This window comes from Lactuca virosa, chromosome 4, assembly GCF_052849685.1.
Source record: "Lactuca virosa cultivar CGN04683 chromosome 4, Lactuca_virosa_CGN04683_v6, whole genome shotgun sequence".
In the NCBI taxonomy this organism is placed as follows: domain Eukaryota; kingdom Viridiplantae; phylum Streptophyta; class Magnoliopsida; order Asterales; family Asteraceae; genus Lactuca; species Lactuca virosa.
The window spans coordinates 60,548,796-60,562,287 of record NC_136429.1 but is presented as its reverse complement, the minus strand read 5'-3'; the positions used below and the strand labels follow the sequence as shown (position 1 = coordinate 60,562,287).

The following is a 13,492-nucleotide window of genomic DNA, read 5'->3' as shown; positions in this document are numbered from 1 at the left end:
TAAAGCCTCTACCTTGTTCATTTTCCTAGTAGATCTTCATATATGCTTGTTTTGCCATTTTTGGGACATTTCAAGGTCCAAACTCGGGATTGGAGCTCCCTTAGGGTAGTGAGCTATAGATATGGACATCATTGTGCCCCAGGAGCTCAAAGTAGCTACCTTTATGCAAAGCAAGGCCTTGTTCCAAACCCTAGGTTCCCATTTCTAGCTTATTTTGGTGTTTTTGCTTCATACCTCTATGCATGTACGTAAAGTTGGCAACTTTACGTGTTATATCGGCCCTAGAAGCTCAGATCTATGAATTGGATGCACTGGAATCGATTAGAATCAACTGTTTAGTGAGGACATGCATAGGAATCGACGATTTGTTCTTGGACTCGGTGAGTCGGAGCGCAAACTCCCGATTTCTCTGATTTTAGAGTTGTGAGTTGAATCAGCGAGTGGAGGAGGACTCAGTGAGTTAGAACAAGGGTATGGAAGTAGAGGGACTCGACGAGTCTACGTCCCGACTCGGCGAGTCGAGTCGCGAGTTAGAGAAGTATGAGTCCGGGAACTCGGCGAGTTCATAGTAGGACTCGACGAGTAGAGTCAACCAGGAAGTTGACTTTGACTAGGGGTAAAATAGTCATTTTACCCTGAAAACAGTTATCAGTATCTGATTTAGTGTTTATGGGATTATAGCCGGGGAGTTCCGGAGCAGCAATCAGCCAGTTTCAAATTTAGCATCTTAGCAGCCAGCGTTACGAGGTGAGTTTCCTTCCAGTAGGAACGAGTCTACGGCCACAATGCCGGCCCGTTTAGTTAGCAGTAGTTCTGGACTTCGGTCCGATGCAGTAGTTCAGTGTGCTTGATGTCTTTGTGATTCAAGCATGTCTTCGTGTTATGTGTTCCGGACTTCGGTCTGATGCAGTATGTTTATGCTAGTAGTTATGATTATGCTATGTTATGTTCAGTCAGTTCCGGACTTCGGTCCGATGCAGAGGGCAATGCCCTGGTTAGTTCCGGACTACGGTCCGATGCAGTTTCCGGACTTCGGTCTGATGCAGATGGCAAGGCCCTGGTTAGTTCCGGACTACGGTTCGATGCAGTTTCCAGACTACGGTCCGATGCAGAGGGCACGGCCCTGGTTAGTTCCGAACTTCGGTCCAATGCAGTTTCCAGACTTCGGTCCGATGCAGTGGGCAAGGCCCAGTAGTTGCTTTATATGTTATTGTATGGTATGTGGTAGTTTGGGGGAGCTCACTAAGCTTTGTGCTTACAGTTTCAGTTTTTTGGTTTCAGGTACTTCCGCTAGTAAGGGGAAGAGCTCGGGATGATGGCATGGCACACACCACAACTTCAGTTTATCCTGGGAGTTTTATTCGGATATTTGAATATGTTTTGACATCAGTTGATTTGATACATCCGTTTTTACATTTTGAGACATGCGATTCGTGGTTTTAGTATATGATGATTGATTTCATGGTTTTACTAATGTTTAAAACAAAAAAAATTTGGGTTGTATTTTTGGGAGGTTACATTTATAGCGAATTGTTAGTATAAGATTACATTTCCATAATTGGGTAAAATAATGTAGATTATGTAGTTTATTCAAAAAACAAATTTTAAATTACGAAAAAATTGAAATAATTAAAGGGAATATATACTTTAATTGATTAGTTTATTACATCATTATACTTTAAATTATTCCAATTACAAAATTATACTTCAAAAAACTACACATTATAGCAACCCACTGAAATACAAAGCAATTTTTATGTTATATAAATACAAAAATGGTACCTGTTAAGAAAAGTGCAGAAATGGAAATGCGAAGATGAATAACAGATAAATATACACAAACAAACAAATACATATACACACCGAAACAAATAGATATACACACACACATAGATTAGAAGCCCAAGAATAGAAAGAGGAAGATGAATAACAGATAAATATACCGACACAAACATCTATATATACACCCGCTAACAGATACCTATACGCACACATCGATTAAAAGACCAACGGATGAAAGACGAAGATGAATACATCGAAAAATACCTTTCATTCATATGTTAAATAGACATACCAAAAAGTAAATCCAATATGCATCGTATTTAATAAAGAGAAGAAACAGGAGAATGCAGAGTAAACAAAACCCAAAAGATGTTATAAAAAAAGAGAGAGAAGTCGTATAGGAGGATAGATTATAGATTAAAGAAAACAAACCTTAAACCTTCTTAACAACGATTGAATGAAAACGATCGAGTGAAACGGATTTGAAATGAATAATCGATGATTGGATGCAGAGTGGTGTAGGAAACAGTGAATGAATGTAGTATTGAATTATATGGCGAGATTATGAGAGAATAACATGTAAGTTATATTTAGATAAAATGCCCCTTTAAAAAAGGAATTGATAACAACTTTTAGGAGATAATTAGGGATAGTAAATGAGGAATTCAATTTTGATTTATATGGCAGTAAATATTATTTAATGACATTCCATTTTAAAAAGTATTGCAGCAAAGAAACCAATTTCCTATTTGACAATTAAAATTTCAAATTTTTCGGATTTAATAAATTTCGTAACTATTATTTATATTTATTATGTCCTTTTCTATTTTAAAAATGGTAATAAAAAAACAAAATGTTATAAAAAAGTGTAAATTAGTAAGACACAAGTCTTGTTTAGAATTTATACTTTTCTATCGATTATTTAAATTTTTATTAAAACTATCATTAAAATGATGATTTTATAAAATGATGATTTTATGAAATTAATAAATATTGATTATTTAAAATTTTATTAAAATTATTAAATGTCTACACAATCACATGCATAAAGGTCTCTTTGCTTATCGTTAGGGTTGAGTTGTTGTTTAGTTCATATGTGAAGGCAATGAATTAAAAGTATCTTATATATTCTATCATCAATGAAATTATTCAACAAAGGTTTCCTAATAGGATATGAAATATGATTCACTTTTAAAGTACATTGCTATAACCGACAACAAGGAAGGGGAACATGCAAATTTACGAATTTGACCTCCTTTGGATAAGTTTATTAAAAGGTGTCAAGCGTCAACAGTTAGATAACATGACAGTTAGTAATGGCAAAAGAGTCAAATATTTTTTTCTCAAAGTATGATATGGCATAAATCTGAAATCTGAAAAGAAAAATAAAAATTAGAAATTAGAAATGTAGTATGGGATTAAATTTTTTTCTAATATTTTTTTTCTCAAAGTATGATATGGCATAAATATGTCATATCATGAATTAGTAGTGGAAAAACAATCAAATTTGCTTATAAAACTAATATACATAATCAGAAATGTATTTAGCATCAGTATGTAGTAAAAATCCATGTGATTTAATTATAGAAAAAAAAGGAATGAAACAAACCATTAAAAAAGCAATCATAGTATTTTTTTTTTTAAATTCCAAACCACAATGTGAAAGTACAAAATGACAAATAAAAATTTGAAATGTAATATGAGATTAATTTTTGTTCTGAAAGTATGATATGACATAAATATGTCATATTATAAATTAGTAGTGGCAAAAGAGTCAAATTTGTGGAAGTGTTACAGAAATGGTCCATATAGCACATTTTTTTAGACAAATTGTCATTTTTGTGATAAATTATTTTACAATAGTGCATGTGTCCTGATATACATAAGAGGAAATGTATTTAGCATCAGTATATAGTAAAAACCCATGTGATTTAATTATAGAAAGAAAAGGAATGAAATAAACCATTAAAAAAGCAATCATAGTAATTTTTTTTTATTTCCAAACCAAAATGTGAAAGTACAGAATGAAAAATAAAAATCTGAAATTTAATCTGGGATTAATTTTTTTTTCCTGAAAATATGATATGTCATAAATATATCATATCATAAATTAGTACTGCAAAAAACTCAAATTCGTGGAAATGTTACAGAAATGGTCCCTATAGCACATTTTTTTAAACAAGTTGTCATTTTTTTAAACAAATTGTGCAATAAGATAACAATAAGTAATTCAACAGTTATATATAAATATTATATATTGTTATTGTTAGGCATCTTAACAGATAACAATAAGTAATTCAACAGTTAGACCAATTAGAAATTTGTATACAAAAAATAATTGTATACAATTAATGGTCTCATTTAATATTTTGTTGATAAAAAAAGTTTACAAAATGATCAAAATGATATTTCCTATTAAAATACATGTTTATAATATAAGAGAAAGTTATAGAAACTGGTCTTTAAAATATAATGAAATAGTATAAATTTTCCCAAAATAAAGATACAAGTTAAACTTAAAAAATCAAAATAACCTTATAAAAATTAAAATCGCAGCATTAATTATATGTAGCAAACAAATCCTTTCAAAATACTTTCCAGACTAAAGAAATTTCAATCGGCACACACGAACCATGATTAAAGAAAAGAAATCATTAATCTGAAGTATTTCGTATTGTAGTGGTTGATGAACAGTTTTTCAAATGCTCTATCCTATACAACTAAACAAAATAGAAACTTGATTTATTGAATCCCTTATGTTAAAACATAGTAAACACATAAAACTGAGAATGATTGAAGAAGATTAACAAATATAGTAAACAGATAAAACTGAGAATGATTGAAGAAGAACACACCTTTTTGTTATGAAGACGTCGGTGAAGATTGAAGAAGAATTGAAGAAGAATAGCGTTTGCAAATAAAACTCAGAACCAGAATCGTGGATTATGTATCGTATGGATCGTATAGTCGTATAGATAGATGATTAATATATGCGTATTCATATATTTTCACCTGATTATTTGGGATTTAAAATTAAATTTCGAATTTGGTGCATTTCTGTTTTGTGAAGAGATTTACTTTCCTTTGCCTTAAAAAATTACGTGAAATTAATTGAAGACGTGTTCTTATTTTTTGGGAATTTTCAGGGATTTTCAGGGAAATGATATAAATTGAAGATTGAAGATTGAAAATCGTTTACAGGTAATTTTGTAAGGTAATAAATATAATTTATTGTCATTCGCATTCCTTTTATAAAAGCATCACTGGAAATCACTGGAAATTAATCAATTTCCAATTTAAAAAACAAACTTCCATATTTTTCGGATATTACCGATTTTGAATTACCGATTACCGATTTTGAATATTATTTGGATATTTATTGTTTATATGAATTGAAGGCCATTTTGGTAAAATCAGTTGAGTAAAAGAAGAGGGAAAATATGATTATGGGGGGCTTGGAGATTGACACGTAACGAATTAGTACTTATTTATTAGATTAGGGGATAGGGGATATATTTAATGCATGGTTGTAAAAATCGGTCTAGGCGGTCGATTAATCGGCGCCTAGGCGCTTGGCGGACTCCAACTGCTTACGAATAGCTGTTATCGGGTAAGCTAGTCGGCTATGGTCAATATCGGTCAAAAACGGTCCAAATCGGTCCAAATCGGACTAATTCGTCCCAACTCGGACCTAAAATCAAACCAAAATGACTCCAACCAGCAAGCTCAAAGGAGCACGCTTGCCCAAAATATAGTTGGGTCGGGTTTTCTTAACCCACCAAGTAGTTGGGTTTGATTTTTTGAAGGAACTAACTCTCCTTTTATAAGATATGTGTGTCTTCATCTATTATCCCACCAGCGATGTGGGATGCAAACACAAAATTTCCTTCTTCATTGGAAACACGAGAGATATAGGATACTAACACGAAACTTCCTTCTTCACAACTCCGTCGAACACCCTCTACACCACCCTCCATCTTCACTGGAAATGCGAAACTTCCCCATGATTAGGTCGAGATGGCATTCGTCAGTTCAGAATCCAGGATTAGGTCGAGATGAAACTTCCCCAGGATCCGTCGAACAATTACCTTGAAGATGATGATCGTCGACCATGGAAGTGTGGTGGTTGTTTTGATTTTGTAATTTCAGGCTTTGTGGATGCATCGACGACCTGATTCCAACACCGTCCGCCTATTGACCTAATTCCTGATATCATCGATGACTTAATTCACACTTCACCGCCTCCGTTTGACGACCCTCTGCCCCTACCGCCTTATTGGAAGATGTATTACCTCAGAAGAAAATCTACAGATCCCTGCTAGCAAATCTGCTACGAGGGTAAGCCATCTCTTACAGATTGGTTTTTCAATCTTAGTTTCATGTTTCTTAGTACTTCAATCTCGACACAGATTGGTTTTTTGGAAGTATGGTGGTTTAGATGATTAGGAAATCACTCGATTGGTGTATGAAACCATCTGCCCACCAAGTGTTCGATCAATTGCCTGAGTGAATCTTGTAGTCTTTATTATCAAATAGTCTTGATTATCAAATCAAGGTATTGGTATTCATGGGTTCTTGATTAAAACTTTAGCGATAAATACGTATTGGGTTTAACTGTTGTTGCTGGAATATATACTACATATAAGAATGGATTGGTTATGCATACAAACACTGATAGACAAACATGTAATATGAATTGATTGGTGAAATCATGCCTCACAAGAATGGATTGTGCATTGCAGGACATAAGAATGGATTGGTGAAATCATGTCTCACAAGAATGAATGTGTTAATGCTGATAAAGTGCAACAACATGCTGACAAGGTGAAATCATGCCTCACAAGAATGGATTCTTCCTGTTTTCATTTGATAACTTAGATCCAAATGTAGTAGTTGGTTATTTAGATGTGATGTATTAAGGATCAAAGAGTTTTTTTTGTAATCATAGTTTGTTGTTATAATGTTTGCTGTTATAATGTTATCTTTATTAATTTTTTAATAATTTTTTTAATTGATATAATGTTATATTTATTAATGTTATAATTAATGTTATATTCTTAGGATTTATTAATTTTTTTAATAATTTTTTTAATAATTAAGGGTCCCCGATTAATCCCCGCCTAACCGATTAATCGTTTGACCCCAATCCACCGCCGAGCGATTTCTGCAACCTTGATTTAATTTTAATGTAATGTAAAAACATAGATGAAGAAACCATAAAAAATATAAATTGCATGTAAAAAATGATGTATAAATATATATTATCGTTAATAAATATTTGACAAAAAAATAAACAAACTTTCATGTGTATTGAGAAATTAATATATATATATATATATATATATATATATATATATATATATATATATATTATTTTTCATTTAGTTTTAACCTTTTTAATCGTCATGTGTACAAAGTATTTATATACTCAAAATAAATATTGATTTTTTCTTTTTGTAATGATATATAATTTTTTTTATCAAAATAAATGAAAATATAAGTACAAAATGATTTTCAAAAGATAAACATATTTCTTTGTACAAGAGGTGTTTCAATACTTGTAAAAAAAAGCCAAAAAATTAAGAAATGACTCAAATAACCAAGTGACCAACGAAATAACATGTAGCCCTTATTGGGAGGCGATTTCAAATTACGAGCTAAGATTTCAACTTAAGGGTTGCGATTTCATTATGAGCCAATGGGCCAATAGTTTTAAGGTTGGAGAAATTGATCTTTGTTTTTATATTTTTAGTTGAGAGTCAAACAAAAAGGGTAAATGTCACTGTAGCCCTATGAAGTTTCACATTTTGATTTAAATGGTCCCTTTCGTTTTTTTTTTTGGCATTTAAGGGGTACAAAGTGTAGTTTTACCGGCTAAAATGGTCCATTTACCTGTTTTAAGAGGTTTCCAAGCCAAGTCATAGTCCATGTCATCTAATGAGTTAACTCTGAGTCAACTCGTCGTACACGTCACCGAGTTGAGTTGAATCACTTGCTTGGCTCCTAAGGGTCACTGTGGACCCAAGATATATAAAAGGGATGGTTTATTAAATCAAACCCTAAAACATTATACCCATTTTCGGCCAAACATCTACCGACAAAAAGGAGACAATCCCTTTCACGAGATTCACGAGATGACTACCCCACCACCGTCACCATATTCGATTTCCTTAAATTCTCGAGACCGGATGAACTTCAGTGACATACACACAATATTCTGCGATTATGGGGAGAGAATGGCGGAAACACAGGTGGAGATGGATCGCATTAAGGAGGAAATGGGGCGTGATTCTGTGATATGAAGGGTCGAAATGCTTGTTGTGCAGCGCCGATTAGACCGTAACGATAAGAAGATGCTAGCTATGACTGTTGTGGTGGTGACGATTGGTTTTCTCGTGGAGAAAATACACATGCTAATCTAATATTGAGTCCGGTGGTGTTTGTTCTCGATGTATTTATTTAGATTATCTGTGTTTTATGTGTTGATGTGCAATGTTGTCTATTAGGTTTAATGTGGATCGTTGTGTAACTCCTGAAATCGTTTTTTTTGGTGTAATCGTTTGGAAGTGGATGATGAAGTCTTGTCTTAGCAGGCATTTTGTATAAATAACTATGTAACCGCGTTTAATATAATGGAAATCATGACCTTAGTTAACATAACATTTCTCCAATAAACAATTTTAATAACACTAACCTTAGAATTGTCCCTTTAGTTACTGAGGACCTTGGGGGTATTTTCGTCCTTTCACATTGTAGTCTCCAATATATACCACTCAGATAGATCTGTTACCATTTTATCATTGTTTTTGCTTGCTTCTTCTCTCGTTGGAAATTGAGGGTATGAAGATGGAAGGAATCATGAAATCAGTGGAATGTTCTTGTGGGTATGAGGCTATAATACGAACCTCAACCACTCGAAGCAACCTAGGACGACCCTTTTATGCTTTCCCCAAAAAGGTAAAAAGTGACTGCAACTTTCCTTCAACTTTAGACCTAGATTTGAAAAGGGTTTTCTGCACAATTCGTTTGTTATTCACAAATATCTAATCTCAGGATCCACGAAAAGGGTTTATTTGTTGGGTAGATGAAGTTGATACAACGAGCACAAGTGGTGAGGCTTTCATTATTGCAACTTTGCTTAGGTCGAATAAGAAGCTTAAGTCCGATGTTAAGAAGATGAAAATTTGTGTATTTCTTAGTTGGGCTATTTTCTTTGTCATAATAGTGTACAAGTTGTAATGGGTTGTTAATGGTCTTTTTTGATGCTTTGTAATAATTTACCAATGTGGTTGTATACTCCTCTTGGAAATTAATGAAAATGCTCATTATCACAACACCCACATTATCACTATTATGCATGCTCATTTTTAATTGCAAATTAGTGCAATGGACCACAAAAGGGACCACATAGATATATAATAATACATGAAGTTATTAGAATAACCATGCACGTCCATTACATAATCATAAGTTGCAAACATCGTACCTCAAATAACATAACAAGACACAAACAAATTTAGTAAAAAAACATGCAACAAACATCCATACAAATATCCATACGTAAATCCAACAACTTAAACAGAAAATAAACACATTATCCTTATTCAATATCTAGTGGATTAGCACTTGTATTGCCTTCTCCATTTTTTCCTTCAACCATTTTAGCCATTTTTTTATAATCCTTTCAGAATATTTCCTTTTCCTTGTAGCCTCTTTTCCTTTTGGTTGTGTTCCACTGCCTCCTTCACCTCCATTACCACCTCCATTTTTGTTTGTTCTACTATCTCCTTCACCTCCATTTTCTTTCTTTCTCCTTTTGACCTTAAGTTTTTTGGGCTTGTCAACTTTAGGACATGTAGCTTTGTTATGTCCAACTTCTTTACACACACTGCATAAAATTTTCTTGCCAACCTTTGAGACCGTGTGCCTTGTAGTCTTTTCAGTTGGGTCCTTTCTTCTAATCACTTTTGGTCTGCCTGGCATTGTTCTTCTCAATGGTGGTAGTGGTGGACTATAGTTAGTACATGGCCACATATTGCTGCCATTCATCCCATGCATTGGATACTTGTAAGTGTTCTTGTAAACTGCTCCAAAGTACATTGTATCCACATAACTTCCAACATCCCTATTAAGAAAGGAAATGGTTGCAACTGAATGCACACAACCATACCCATTTAGTTGCCACACTCTACACGAGCATGTCTTCTTGTCTAAATCCACCACGTAAGCCTCAGTCAAGTTTCTTGTCTCGAACTGGTTTAAACTAGTTGGTAGAACCTGCCAGTATCTAGAAACATTGGTTGGAAGTTAGTGTATGTTTATAGTAATCAAAGTAAACATATTACATTATATTTACCTTTGAGCTTTTTTAGTTGATTAAGTAAGGTTGTAATTGCTGGACATGGTTTTAAATCAGGCCATGAACTACCTTTGTTGCTCAAATTAAACTGCCTTTCCATAACATACAATCTAATTTCCTCTAACATTGTGATGATTGGTTTTTTACTTGCATCTCTTATGACATTGTTAAAACTTTCAGATAATCCATTTTCTACTGTATCACACATCCTACCCTCCTGAAAGAAAGCTCTTCACCATGATTTAGGGTTCTTCTCTATAAGATATTCAAAGGCTGCATGGTTTAGGAGTTGTATTTCTTTCATTGCTGCATTAAAAAAGGCTCAGTAAATGCTTTGCATGCCCTCCAAAACATCCGCTCATAATGTACTCCAGTGAATCTTTTCCTAAAGTTGGCTACAATATGCCTTGCACACTGTCTATGTTCTGCAGTAGGCAAAATGTCTTTCACAGCCTCCAACAAACCCTACACCATAAAGGGAAATTATTAAAACAAACAACTACATTTAGAGTAAAATGATAGGATATGGTAGTTAACATACCTTATGTTGATCTGACATCAAAGTAATACCAAAACCATTTTCCATTCCTAGATCATCCCTTAAATTCTCCAAAAACCATTTCCAATTCTCTTTGTTTTCCACCCAAACAACTGCCCATGCAATTGGAAATATATGATTATTAGCATCTCTTCCAACTGCACATATTAACTCTCCAGTACATAAGCCTTTCAAGAAACACCCATCCAGATTTATTACTCTTCTGCAATTACCTCTCCATCCTTGCTTTAGTCCCTCAAAACATACGTAAAAGTTACTAAAATAAGTCTTCCCATCAGGCATACTATTGACACCAATCTTGACAGTTGATCCAGGGTTTGATCTTCTTATCTCTTCACCATAAGACCAAAGGTTTGAATACCGCTCAACAAGTATGCCTTCAATTAGCTCAATGACATGTTTCTTTGCTCTCCTACACTGTCCCATACTCACATCTATTTCAAAAGTTTGTTTCACCTCTTCCTTAAGCATCCTAACACTCTTTTTTTTTCTTATTTAAGAACTAAGTTGTAAAGTGGCTGCCAATCCAAGCATAGCTAACAATTGATCCCAATTTGAAATTTCTTGCACAATTGTGCTCATCTATGAGTGACTTAATCTGGAAAGATTGTTCTTCACTCATCCATGAGGCCCAAAGTCTAAACTTACACTGCCCAGAACAACATTTCACTAAAAGTCTCCTACTATCATTTTTCTTGTAGCACAACTGATAGCCATTAGCAACAACATAATTACAAACATATGTTTTAACTGTTTTGGACTTTCAAATCTCATACCTAGGACAGGTTTTTGTTTTTTCCAGTTAACATTCTCATTATAAGTTGTTACTTCCTCAACAATTGTGTCATTGTCGTCCATACGAAAATAACCGTCCTCATGAGGAGGACTTGATGGGATTGACTGCACCTTGGGGAATAACTTGCTCAAAAAAACATCATTTATGGTCTTATTCATAGGAGTGGAATCAACATGTCCAAGGTCGTCATGTACATTACCTTGCAAGTCATCAATGTCGTTCTGAAAATCTCCCATGCTATGTAACTCCTCATTGTTCCCCCTACACCCGACTGCTTGTCTTCAAGACTGCATACTTCCGCTTGGTCATCCACTATCCATTGATGGACATTGACACCAAGATGATCCATGTATATTTGGATTACACATCCGCTGTCGTACCCTACTTGAATAAAATCCTGGTAGTCTTTCTCGATGGCTATTATCCTCAATCCATCATGAAAATTCTATATCGGGCATGCAAAAGTACACATTCACACATTCCTCGTTTGCGAATCTTTTAATACACAGTAGAAATTCCTTCAAGTCCATTCCTGCAAAATCGACATCTTCAAAGTGTTGCTCTGCTCCATCTGAGTAACTTATTGCGGGGTACCTAGTAAAAAAGTAAGCAAAATGAAGATCGACCTTCATATACACTGCCATAGCAGCGATTTGGAGAGAAACAGTAAAAGAAGAAGAAAGGGGAAGAAGATACCGACGAGTGAATATGTCATTTACAAAAGGGTTAAGTAGGTCAAAAGGTCATTTATTGATGTGGCAACAGAAATAGCGAGGTGGCAATAGTTTAAATGACGTGTGTCTTCTTACCTCCTGACTAGGATGGGTTTAACCGGCCGACCCCTTCGCTTTCTATAGAATGGCTTTAACAATCGGTAAAACTACACTTCATACCCCTTCAATGCCAAAAAAAAAAAACGAAAGGGACCATTTAAACCAAAAGGTTAAACATCATAGGGCTACAGTGACATTTACCCAACAAAAAATCCTCTAATTACGGACGAAAACACTTAATTTGTAACTTTTCTAACATTCATCTAAAATTCAAGTTAGATAATCCCATATAAGTATTTGTATAGGTTATACGCTAATTTTCTTTGTACATTCTTATTTAAAGTTAGAGGAAATCACAATGAGGAGAGCTCATCTGCAATTATACACGTGTCTAATGCAGATGATTATGCATTAATGGTAGAAATCCTAGATGAGTTAGAAGAAATCTCAAATGAGTTAGAGAAAATCCTATATGAGTTAGAGGAAATCGCTAATGTTATAGGAAATCCCATAGTAAGTTATACGATGTCCTAATAGAGTTAAAGGAAATTGCAAATGATTTCCTCTAACTGATATGAGATTAGAACTAGATGGTTTCATAAACATTAAAATTAGTTACATAAACATTATTGAGGTAGAAGATTTTTGCTCGACTCTCAACTAGAAATATAAAAACAAGGATAATTTTTTTCAACCTTAAATACTATGGGGTTAATGGGCTCGACCTATGAAGAAATCGCAACTCATAAACTGAAATCTCAACCCAATAAGGGTTATTAGTGGCTAATTTGACAATTTCTTAATATTTTGGCTATTTTTTTTAAATGTTTAGAAAATTAAGCTAAATTGTCTTTTTTCTTTATATACTAGGTGTGAGGCCCGTGTATTACACGGGTTGATTTAAAAAAAGATTAAACATTAAAGTGTAACAGAAAATATTTTAATGTATTACTTTTAAATAAGAAAGGAAGAAATGTATTTCTTGCAATTTAATATAATACATATGATATTTAATACTTTACATATATAAGTATATGATTTTAATTTTAAAAATTGAAACAAACCAAAAATTGACAAGTCGATAATATTTATTTCAAAAATACCACAAAATAACAAGTGTCAAAACTCATGAGAGATTGACATGTGGCAAAAAAACCTTCATTTATTAAGAAAAATTACTTGCGAGTAAATGCACCAAAATCATAAAATCATGTAATTGCATT

At 33.6% G+C, this 13,492-nt stretch overlaps 1 protein-coding gene across 1 annotated transcript; it reads right to left on the bottom strand.

Annotated features, from left to right (window-relative positions):
* Positions 1 to 9,393: 9,393 nt before the first annotated feature.
* On the bottom strand, positions 9,394 to 11,171 carry LOC145104523 (uncharacterized). The gene is made up of 3 exons (XM_079041752.1): positions 10,683 to 11,171; positions 10,548 to 10,606; positions 9,394 to 10,069 (listed from the first exon to the last, which is right to left on the bottom strand). Exons 1-3 carry the CDS (start codon positions 11,169 to 11,171, stop codon positions 9,394 to 9,396), a joined length of 1,224 nt encoding a protein of 407 aa, XP_078897878.1.
* Between the last annotated feature and the right edge of the window lie 2,321 nt (positions 11,172 to 13,492).